This window comes from Onychomys torridus, chromosome 1, assembly GCF_903995425.1.
Source record: "Onychomys torridus chromosome 1, mOncTor1.1, whole genome shotgun sequence".
In the NCBI taxonomy this organism is placed as follows: Eukaryota; Metazoa; Chordata; class Mammalia; order Rodentia; family Cricetidae; genus Onychomys; species Onychomys torridus.
In genome coordinates, this window is record NC_050443.1 from 38769989 (window position 1) to 38782824 (window position 12836).

At 37.0% G+C, this 12836-nt stretch overlaps 1 protein-coding gene across 4 annotated transcripts in view; it reads left to right on the forward strand.

Moving 5' to 3' along the window:
* Window positions 1–12836, forward strand: part of Luzp2 (leucine zipper protein 2) — a 380429-nt gene that overhangs the window by 201412 nt on the left and 166181 nt on the right. For all 4 annotated transcript variants that reach the window (XM_036191543.1, XM_036191553.1, XM_036191538.1 and 1 more), the window contains exons 3-4: window positions 2140–2210; window positions 6449–6530. In XM_036191543.1, coding sequence (XP_036047436.1) covers window positions 2140–2210; window positions 6449–6530 — 153 coding nt within the window. The remainder of the gene's footprint in view (window positions 1–2139; window positions 2211–6448; window positions 6531–12836) is intronic.

Genomic DNA, 12836 nt, shown 5'->3' on the forward strand with positions numbered 1-12836 from the left:
TTGGGATTACACATGCCTCCTACTATGCCCATTTCTTTATATAGTACCAGAGACTTGAACCTGGAGATTTCCACCTGGTAGGTAAACACTCTACCAGCTGCTGAGCTGCATTGAAAAACCTGTCCTGCCTTTAATAAGGTGGTGTGATTAGGCCCAGTTTTGGGTAAACAGGTTGTAAGTAATCACAGTCACTCTGATTTCAAGATAACTAGCACATACTGTCCAGAGGAGAGTTCCTCAATACATCAAATGTGTCTTTCTTATCTATTTGTTTTACTATTTTATTTAAAAAAAATTTCTCTTTTTAATTTTTAGTGTCTTCCTTATTTCTTAAAAGTATTTATTCATTCGTCTGTTTTAATTTCATGTGAATGAATGTTTTGCCTGAAAGTATGTCTGTGCACTATGTGCATGCAGTATCTGTAGAGGCCAGGAGAGGGTGTTAGATCCCTTGAAGCTGGAGTTACAGATAGCTGTTAGCCTCCATGTGGATGTTTGGAACCAAACCCATTTTAATTCCTCAAACTGTCCTCTTATTCTGTTAGGAGATGCTCTCTTTCCTAAACACATAGAGCACTGCTTACTGGATACTTCCCAAAGAGACTCGCAGTTATCCTTGTCAGTCCCTAGGTATCTCTGGTAAAGCTAACACTGTATTAAAGTTCTCTGTTGAACACCAGGCTAAAACTGTTCAGGCAGCCCTGTGTTTTACAAGTCTTTGCATAATTCAGGATAGGTGTCTGTTAAATAAACATTAAGGAACAATGCACTCACTGCTAGAATGCTGTCATTTCCCTGCACTCACAGCTACTCTGTAGCAACTGTTATTGCTATTTAAACTTTTAATACCAACTATGACAGGTTACTCCATTAAACAGTTTACTGAGTATAAATAAGGAAGTAATTAGGAAAGGTTTTATATGACAGATCCTTGTATAAGAAGAGCTCCAAGGGCTTTTCTGTTCTAATTGATGGCCTCTGAATCCTGAATTTGCAAGTGTATAAGTAATAATGACTGGAGTGGCATGTATTATTTTCTTAATATGTATGTATAGTGACAAGGTATAAAATTACCTGGTCCTCTGTCTTTTTGTATCCTACCACATTACTTAGAAACAAGACATAGACACGAATGAACAAGCATGTCCCTTTGACTGCTTTCAGCTTCAATCAGGTCATTCCCTGACCTGTGCAGGCAAGCTTTCTCTGACCCCATCCATTTGCTGGATCTACACAAGAGCTAATTCAAAATAGCTGCTCAGGATAAACTTGAAAGGAACTAGAGAAGGCATTTTAAAAATGTATTCAGAAAGAGACTTAGAAGCACATGATATGGCTCAGTGGGTGAAGGTGCTTGCCAGCCAAGGCCAGTGGCTAGAGTTTCATGTTTGGAACACATGTAAACCTGAAATAGGACTAACTCCACAAAGCTAACCTCAGACCTGTGTACCTGCATAATGACATGTTTGACAACACATATGCCTTATGCATACACACACACACAAAAATTCTTAAGATTTTTTAAAAGAAAACAAGGTGTTTGCAGGATGTTTCTCTTTTCTCCAACATCTGAATGGTGAGCCTGTGGGAGTCCAGCTCCAACCAGTCAAAGGGTTCTTGTAGAGAGGAGAGAGGAATGAGAAGTATTAGACAGAAATATAGGTGGAGACGACAAGAAAGACAGAGAGACACAGGATAGCTTTGGGAGGGCCCTGGGTCAATACTCAGCTGCCTTGAGATTTATTCTAATGGGCTTTTTATATACTAGCAAGGGGAGAGGCAAAAGACATCCCCCTTTCAGGATCAAATCACAATGTACAGCCAAGGGTAAACCCTTCAAAACACCTGGTACCACGCCTCTGGTCAACTCATCCTATTATGCAGCCCTGCTGGGTAAAGCAAGCTCAGATTCTCTGAACTTGAGTAAGGGAGCCTCTGTGGGCCCCCACATGAGCCTCAGTTCAAAGCCATTTGTGTAGTAACAGTTGAACATGTTCTGCTGTGCACTGTGAACCTCTGTTGGTATCCTTGGCACCAACAATAAATCAAGTGCCTTAAAACCTGGTACTAAATATAGACAATAAAGTGAATGACAGTGTTTTATCTAAACAAGACTCCTTTTCCTCATTCTTCTTTCAGTCTTTGAAAAATGATGAGCAATCTTCCAAAATGGATGTTCAGAAGCTTCTGGAGTTAGGCCAGAAACAAAGGTAAGACTGGATTCTAGAGTCCTTTCTACTCTTGCATTTTTTTCTTTTAGTTTAAGACTTCCTCCCCACTCTTCAATGCTATTAAAATACAGCCAGGGAGTTTATCAAAATCCATCTATTATAATGTGTGAACCTATCTTCCTGTGTACACTTGGGTGCATATGAAATTTACCCAGTACTTTGTGCAAATGGGTCTCTCATACAGGAGCTCTGGATGAGATGTGAGAGTCTGCATTTCCGGCCGTGACTTGGTATAAAGCAGCTATGCTCAAAGCAGTTAAGTGAATTGCAGAGACCAATATTCTTGGGATTTGAATTTTTTTTAATGGTCAAATTAAATGTTCACATCATTCCACGCTGGCTCTTTGATCAATAGGCAAAATGCTGTGGAAAAAATATTACACATATCAAGTAGCAGGATGAGGAGTTGATTATCAGGCTTGTCACTGGCCTGTGTCTCCATTGCTGACCTTCCATATTGACTCTGAAATCTGTCATTGACACTGACATGCTTTCGGGTTAGGTCACTAATGTGGTTCAAATATCAATGTCATGCATTACTCCTCATTGGTTACAGTGATGAGTCTTTACTTTTAGCTATTAGATACTAGTGTTAAAATAATGTGATGTCTCTTTGTCTATTGTCTTTTTTCATGATCTATTTTAGCAACAGCAGTGGGCTACAGGCATGGCAGCCCCTTAACCCACCTGCTGTCTGGTTGATGTTTAAGCCAGTTTTTGTTTTTTTGGTTTTGGTTTTTGTTTGTTTGTTTGTTTTGTTTTGTTTTGTTTTCACTTCTGACTATTTTCAGTTTCATATCTGCAAAACAAAGCTAGTTATTTTAATGATAGTAGAAAGGATACTTGAAGGAATGTACAAACATTGACCCCTTAGAAGTGGGGAGTTTAATAGTCTTCCCCTTTCTACTGCGATGTTTGAAGTGTTGGGGTTGGTAGAAACTGGTCAAAAATATATAAGACTTCATTCTAAATGGAAAAGTTTGGGCTATCTATTGAGCAACACAGTAACAATTTAACAATGTATTTTTTTTCTAGAAAAGTATATGAACAAAAGTAATTATCAGCTAAAATAAACTAAGATTTGTAGAAATTATTTCTTAGATGATTTCATCTCAATCAAGGAAAATAAAAAAGACAAAATAGGGGAAAAACACAAAATAATATCTACATAAGTCAAGTCAGTTGTCAATGATTAAAGAAGCTGGAGGACTGTGTCTGAGGTCAAATCTTTTACGGGTGTCCCAGAGTGGATGGGCTTCAGTGTCAAGTATTGAGATCTCATAGTAAGTAGCTCTGCAGTGAGTGGAGTAGTTAATTCCAGGAGGATTGTGGTGCCAATTCTGTTTAGGATGAAAAGAAGATGTAGATAGTTGGGAACCCATGGTCCCAAGAGGACAGGGAAGACTATGGAACGAAGACTCGTTTTTTTTAGAGTCTTCAGAAAGTTCAGCCTTCCTCAGGGAAGGTACAGGTGTGGTGCCTGAGGTATGACAAAGATGAAGTAAAGCCCACACCTTTGCTTCCACTGTATGTTCTCAGGTATCTGTGTCTGTGTATAATTACATGAAAAGCCTTAGGCCAATCAGAAGAATGTCATTAAGTCTGTACACACATTTAAGTAATTGTCTACACCTTCACACACAAGTTCTCAGGGTACTGAACATGTGTTCCAACAAAAAGATGAAAGAAAACAGATGTGTTGGCACTGAAATTTCAGAGTTTTATACAAAATTCTCTGCTTCCACCATCTAAAAATGTTGGATTTGTATTTATATTCACATTCATGTATCTTACTTTATCGCAAAGTGTTTTGCTGGATGTATGTATGTGTGCCACAAGCATGCCTGGTTCTCATAGAAATCAGAAAAGGGCAACCGGTCCCTGGAACTTGAGTTATGGTGCTGAGAACTGAACCTGCGTCCTTCTGTAAGAAGAACAAATGCTTTCTTCCCTCCAGGCCCTTCCTCCAGTATTTACTAACATATCACTGCTTGTTTTGTCTTGTTCCATGTTTGCCCTTAGATATCAGAATATGGGTTTTGTTCAGTTCTCTCATTTCTTATAATATAATTTTATTAGATATATTATTAATTGTTTAAAGTTAGCAATAGGTAGTCTAAAAATAAAATCTATAATGAAAAGTAGTGGCTACTCTAAAATTGTCCTGACTGTCTTGTTGAATTATAATTCATATTTCAACCTGTACTTGCAGAAGGTTGTTTCCTTCCTTCCCCAGCACCTTTCCTTCCTCCTTTCCCTCTCTCCATAGAAGCAGTATACGCCTTTCTACAGATGTGAGCACATATGCTGTGGACACCTGCCGCTGCCCCTGTGGGCATCAGTTTTCTATCAGACACAGATAGCAGATTTTATTTGATAGTTAACATTTGTATGTCCATTGCATATGATATTTTATTTTATATTACACTGTATTTAGTATTTATACATTATACCAATATTTAATTATTATGTCACCAAAGCTCTTTGTAAAATATCTGGTATTTCTGATTTAAGTGTCCATATATGAAAATCCTGCTTGAAAGCTGATATTTAGCTTTAGACCATGGATTATGAATTTGCCCAGACCACAGTGATTCCAAAATTCTCTCTCTCTCTCTCTCTCTCTCTCTCTCTCTCTCTCTCTCTCTCTCTCCCTCTCTGTCTCTCTCTCTCTGTCTCTCTCTCTCTCTCTCTCTCTCTCTCTCTCTCTCTCTCTCTCTCTCTCTCTCTCTCTCTCTCTCTCTCTCTCTCTCTCTGTCTGTCTCTGTCTCTCTCTCTCCCACCTGAAAATTAAATTTGGGTGATCACAGTACTTAGGGTAGAAATCTAGAAGACACAGTGTTCCTGCTAGAGGAAAGAGGCATGTCGTGCAAGGCATCCTGTTCAAAGAATGTACTTGCGGCCTCTATGGGGTTATTTTTTTAATGATTGTAGAATAAGTAATTTCCATTTCTAAGCTTTATGCTAAACATTTTATTATGTCATTTAAATCTTGCCACAAGCCTACAAAGTGTCTATAATATTGTTCCCAGTTTTAAATGAAGACATTGACAAGAAGGGAATTTTACCACTTTCCCAAATTACCAGAGTTAGTTTTCCAGCGATTGATTGCTGAATTTAAACTAGTTTTGAGTCTCATAGAACAGTACAGCACTCTGCTTTGTTGCTGTTGCTTTTAGGCAACTTCTCTAGGCATAGTCATGTCTCATAGATGTGTACTCTGTTACACACACATGTGTTCACACACACACACACACACACACACACTAATTTTTATAATCTAATATTTTTGAGGTAATAGTTTGGGTGACAAAATCAAGCCAAAGCAAATAAATATCATTAATTCTACATGCACAAACTCTAAATCCTTAAGAGGAGTAAGTTAACACAAAATAATGGCTTTCATCATGATATTCACCAATAAGCACACACACATGCAAACACACACAAACACACACACACACACACACACACACACACACACACACACACACACTGTTTTTCACACATATTCACTGCATTATTGTCATGTGTTCACTGCCCTAGCTCTTATACTGAGAACCTTTCTTGACTTACATTGTGCATACAAGAGACAATGTGTTATTATCTTTCTCCACTCCCCTTGTCATAACAAGACCTAGTCCATGCATATTAATGAAATTGGGACACAATGTCCATGCCTTTATAGTCATATATTTTCTTTCCTGTGTCCATGAAGTTATAGTTAAAACTAAATCTCTTTTCCTTGTGTTTTCATGAAAATTTTCAGGCCTTATAAAGTATATCTAAGCTATAGTACTATAGAATTAAGAAATTATGAGGTTACAGTAATTTTTTTCAGAAGTCTATAATGACTTTTGACCCAGCACCTTCATGCCCTACATGCTGTTGGTGAAATTAGCTTCCCAACTCGAACTGTTATATTGAGTTAACTGAACACATGTCATTGTTCACAGTGATTCACACTGTGGGATTCTTGTAAAACATAACAACAAGGCAATTTTCCTTAAATATAACCTGCTTTACACATGTGCATGAAAAAAGCCCTTTGTTATTAGAGTGCTTAGATGCATCCTTTTGTATTGCTATAGCTTTTCATAATTATAGTTAGCTGCTCCTTAAATTTAGGTAGATAGACAAACTTCTTTTTGTAAAGTTCATGGAAAATAGTGGAATCATGTGATATCTCTTCTTTGTTCTTTTTTCTACTAATCTAGGGAAGAAATGAAGTCTCTCCAGGAGGCCCTGCAGAATCAGCTTAAAGAGACATCAGAGAAAGCAGAGAAACACCAGGCCACAGTGAGTGTATTTGTGTTTCTTCTTTGTGTATTAGCTTTGGTATTGAGAAGTCCTTTCTTTCTTTATTCACAGTACTATGGAAAAATATACCACAAGAAGAAAAAATAAAATCACCCCAACAGAAGCTTCAGTTGTTTTGATCAGTATAATAGTTTGCCACAATTTACTATAAGAAAAAAGTGAATATTGTGTTTAACTTGGGGATCTTCTAGCTCCTGCTATCCTCTGTAAGTGATGAACCAAGTGGCAGACCAGGCAGGAGTCTGGCTTGGGCTCACTTTAGTGGTTCCTGGAAGGGGTGAAAGCTGAACTGAAAGCCAGTTAACCTATGCAGATCCTTAAGCTGTCCCAGACAGCCATGGCATGGAAATCACTCAGGGCAGGCTCATGCTATCTGCCTGGTCATCAATCCTTCGAATTACTCATACTGTAAGACCTAGACTGTAAGGGTCCAACTGCTCCCCAGATCTTTCCAAGATGGTATCTTTTTGAAGCTCACACTTGGGCTCTTACCACTGATATTCACCAGAGACAGGAAAATGGGCTCCTGAAGCACTGCTAGCATAGCAATCTCAACTTCCTCAGACTCACTTTTGTACCACTTACAGAGATAAGACTTCTATATAGTATCTAGTGCCTGAATCTACTTTTAAAAGTATAATATATAGTACCATCTACTTTGTTTGCTAGAGATCAACAGACTTGAATATATTACTGAGAAGAGGGATGGTATATTATGCCCAGGGCCCACACGGAGAAGGCTAGAGCTGGCCACCAGAGAAAACTGGACAAAAGACTCCATTATGATTTCAGAGGCAGTGCAATGGTGAGAACGCTAGCAAGGCTTAGGATGGCAGCGTGAACAACTGCAGGAGCCTTGAGACATGGGAGCTACCCTACTGTGGGCGTCTGCCCTACGGTGACGAGGGCAGGCCTGAAGAAAGCATAGTACTGCGAGCACATGACCTATGGGAGCTCCAGCGAGGCAGGCGGGAGGAAAGAGAAAGGTATTTTAAGCACATGATTGAGCTAATCAGAATGAGGCTGCTCCAGCACGTGGTTCTTGGAACAGACTCTTCCTGGAGCACCAATAAAATAAAGCCTCAGTTTTAGAAACTAGAAACAAGATGAATGCAGGTTTCCATCTTGGTCAATTACTGGAACCCCATGCTCTCTAAACACTGTAGTGAGACTTTTATTCGCAAAGCTTCTAACAACTTTGATTGGAGTGTGGAGTTTTGCTTCTGAGTCTCAGTTCAGTTTGTCACCCAAGACAACTGACTCTTAAGGGCAGCCTTCCTCATAATGATGGTTGGCTTTGCTGTGTTAGACTGTTTCCTGTTAAGGAGTTCTCATTATCTCTTCCATCTGTCAAGATAGCACATACTCGGACAGCATGAAAACACTCAGTGATTTTATGTAGGATGTTCTAGTGTTTGTCTATAGGGATGCCAAATGTTTTGTAAAAGAATGGACAGTTTTTAGCACCTTTCTAGCCAGCCCTTCCCTCAGTAACTGACTTAAAATGCTGGCTGGCTCTGCAATCTCATTTCTGCTTTGTCCAAGCAGACTTCATTTGAATTTATCTTGGCAAATTTAATCTGAAAAAAAAAATATGATGGCCTTGAGAACAGACATACTCTGTTCACTCTTTTCTCAGACCCTTGTCATAAAGCCATATTGTTTTATTGATTGTTTCCTAAGAAGTTATAGCTCACAGGAGGTAAATTCCTGGCTTGCTTTCCATTGCTAGTGGACAGAGCAGCCAAGGCACTTACCACAGCAGCTCCCATACTTTATGCAGACAGAGTTCCGAGGAGAACACTGACGCTCTTGAAAGAGCATAGGCCGAAGATAGAATATCCAATTGTGGAAATGTCATGGATACACAGTCTGGCCCCTGTGTTCCACCCAGCATGCTTTCAGACCCTTTCTTGTGGATTTCCCTTAGAGCCTTAGCACTCCTAACCCCTCCCTCCAAACATTTCTCCTAAGCCTAAACCCACTGAGGGCACTGGCTTAGCATGGTATTCCAAGGATAATTGCTACTGGAGCAGGTATTCTGTGGACTTGATCAAGTCCTCCCAGTTCATTTATCCTGTTAAGACATTGTATCACATTAAAATATTGAGGATTATTATTATTATTAAAATAACAATAATATATATTATTAAAATACAGTATTTATTATATGGACATATAATAACAATATTATAATTAAAAGTACAATTATATCTGGCATATTAGACTATAGTAGTCATGAAAGTGATACTTTGTTCTTCCTTCTCTGCCCATTATTTTAATTCCATATTCATATATGGTCATTTTGTTTTCCTCAGGCTTTCCTATTGACTACTTATAAAGCTGTTCATTGGTCATTATGATTCTGTGCACACACGGTACTAGGAATGATGAATTGTAACTAACTTCAGAATTGTAGGCTCTCACTGCCACTGCTGCCTGCTAACGTCACAGGAAGCATTATCAAGGATGGCATAGGATTAATATCTGACAAGGGAAGATTCAAGTAATGTAGTCTTTCTTAATCATTAGGGATGTTCTAATGCTTCAACTCTAAGTTATTACTAATCAAAACCATTTAGCTACACAATCGGGATACTATACATGGATTTCCAGCCGCTGCTCTTACAAGCTGACAAAGAGCTGTGTGAGATTTATTCAAGGTTCAGAGTCACAAAAGCTCCTGTTATAGGCGTGAGCTGTACCACCTGTCTAACAATGAGCTCTGACTGAACATTTGAAACTTCATTCTCACTAATGATTACAAGACAATTCAACTTGGCAATGCTTTGTATTTTCTTGCCTACAGATAGGCTATTATTGTTATTTACTATAATTGTTTCAAATATTTTTAAAGTCATGTTTTCCTATATTTATATATACTTAAGCATATACTAAAGTGTATGTGGACAAAATGATATTTCAGAATGATCATTTGTTGGGAAACAAAGAATTATATTACAGCATAAAATACATGCCCTTTATGAATTGTATATGTTGGAATTTTATAATGTAGAAAAACAATTTTCAACAGAAATTATGTAATCATTTTATTTAAATTGCTAGTTTTAAGAGATGATGTGAAGAAGTACCGTATGATTTGCTTCATTCCTGAATTGAACTTAAAAAAAAAAATTGTGCACATCTATTCCCCAATGTGATGGCAAAAAATCATAAAATATATGCATTACTAAAAGAGCAGCTCATAGAATAAAGCAAAGATTCCAAGTGACCAACTTCAAAGAAAGCCTTTCCTGAGGTGACTCTAGGTACAAAAAAGAAAAGGCTCCCCTGGTTTTCTTTGATCTTCCCTGCAAAGAGATAAGAAGGAGATGAAAGGAAAGCAGTGGGGATAACACCAAGTATAATTCAGTAACTTTGGGTGCAGACATCAGATTTCCATAGTGGGAACTCTTTACGCAAGTGAATTCATGGGAACTGACAACTTGGAACATTTTGGGACAGGTTGGGGGAGGGGTGATCAAACATCTACATGAGCTGTGTTATTCACACTCACATAACTACAGAACTCAGAGACTACTAAATACATAGAGAAGCAAGCAAGCTTCCAAACTAACCAAAAATTCTCATGTATTAGAAACCACATGTATTAAATTAGTTTAACTATATTAGCACACAATCTTAAAAGGGGACAAAATAAAAAGTTGGAAAACATATATAAAAATTTTAAATTTGAAAATTAAAAATATTACTATTGATCCTGAGCAAATTAGGAAGATGAATACAAAATAGCATTTAAGGAAAACAATTGCCAATATACTAATGTTTTCTAAACAAAAACTTTACAGAACAATGGCATTACTAACAACAGCTTTGTAAACCCAGGAAAAACTGAAATCAACATACACTACTCAGCCCTAAGCAGTAAAATTTCACACACGCAGCTTCAAAACCCATTGATCTATAAGTAAGAACAATGCAAAGCAAATGAGCAAATATTTTTAAAATACCATCAATAGTGTAAACTATTATAAATATGTAAGAAATCCCCAATAAATTTTCTGAACAGATAAAAAATATGTTGTATATTACAGACATAAGACATGTAATGATACATAAGTGATTCTATTTATTCAAAAATACTAGTACTATATTAAAAATTATTCTAATTCATTATAATAATGTAATTAATTTATAATGGATAAATCATTCCTTAATTTTGAAAAATACAGACCATATTTTTCAGTATCATTTATATTAGTGAGAAATATAAATAAAAAAATAATAGTTGCAAAGAAATGCTTAGTGGTAAAGAGATTACTTTAAATTTGTTTGTTATTAGAAAGAACTAATACCAATTCATTTGTTATTCTAAAAATTAAAAAAGTAATGACAATGGAATTTTTACAAATGTATTCAACAAAGCCAGATAAGGACACCAGGGGGAAAAAAGACCAACAATTTTCTTCATGAACAGCATTGCAGTTACATTAAACAAAGTGATATCAACTGAATAAATCAACAAATTATAAAAAATATTATTTATGTTGGAAAACATGAATTCATACAAAAAAGGATGGTTCAAATATTCATGTTAATAATGGAAGCATACTATATTTCTAATATGAAAGACAAAGGATACGTGGTCAACAGATGCACAAGAGGCACTTGATAAAATACAGTAACTTCATGGAAAAAGCTGAACAAATTAGGAAAAAGAGAACCGTATCTTAATGTAAAGATCACTTACAGATCAAAAAGTTAATATTATATTTAATATGGAAAAGTTAAAAGATTCCTGACACTTGGAGCAAGAAAAGAATGCTAATTTTCACAACTTTTATTCAACATCATACAGGAAGTCCTCTTCAAAGCAATCAAGCAGGAGAAAGGAAGAAAAGACTTCCAAATTGGGAGAGTGAATTTCAAATCATCACTTTTGCAGATGCCATGACCAAATATATCAAAACCCCAAAAATCTTTACCAGAAAGATCCTTTAAGTCATGAGCAAATGTGAATAGTGGTCTCATGTCCTAATAGTGAGTTAGCTAACCTGGATATCAATTCAGTATGTTTTATAATGGATATAGATACATAGGAATGCATTTAACAAAATAAAGGAAATATACCTATCATAAAAATTATAAAAAACATTAGTTAAATAAATTAAAGAAGCATGCACATCACACACACACAGACACACACACACACACACACACACATACACACACACCATACACATGCACATATACCACACATAGACACACACACCATACCACCTGCATACACACACCACACACACACATACACACACACCACATCATACACATCGTACACACACATACCACATGCACACACACATACACACCCCACACACACATGCACACACACCACACATACATCACACACACACACCACATACACATCGCACACACACACCACACACACACACCACATACACACACACACACACACACACACACACACACACACACACATGCACGCACACACACCACACAAACACCACACATATACAATGCAAATGCTTCCCATGTTCATGTTAACAGTGTGAAATTTTCCATTGCCCAATGGGAAGCACAGATTCCATGAGATCTCCACCAAAATGCCTATGATAATCTTCAAAGACCTACCAAAAAAAATCACAAGAAATGATACAGAAAAAGAAAATTCCCTAGCCAATCTTATCTAGATTAAAAAACAAGGCAATTCATGATCCTCTTGCCTCTGCCTCTTGCAACAAATCCTACCAGAGGGAAAAATGTAATCAGAAAATACTGTATAAAAAATATTTTCAACAAAAGAAAAAAAAAGCAACAATTACAAAAAAAAATCTGGAAGCATTATAACTTAACGTAACTGTTCTCCAATAATATCATATCAAAACAATATGATATTTATCTGAATTTAGATGCACAGACCCATGAAGTGTAATAAAGTGCTAAAACTGAGCTCTGGCATCTCCAGACAGCTGCTCACTTCTTTGCATCACAAAGATGCTTGTGTACTTTTGCTGGGGATGTAAATCAGTTCAGATAATGGTAAGCATTGTGGAGGTTCCTTATAAGAATGGAGTTAGTACACATGATCCACCAATCCTGATGCTGAGAATGTATATTAGTTACTTTTCTTGTTAATGTTTCAACATAGCTGATAAAAAGCACTTTAAGGATAGAAGTTTTGATTAGCTGTCCCTCCATTATGGTGCTTAGAAGTAAGAGAACCTCCAAATATGGTAACAGGATCTTGATGAACCTGGCCATAGTGTATTTGCACTAAGAGTTTGTCAGCCTGGCTTCTTTTTA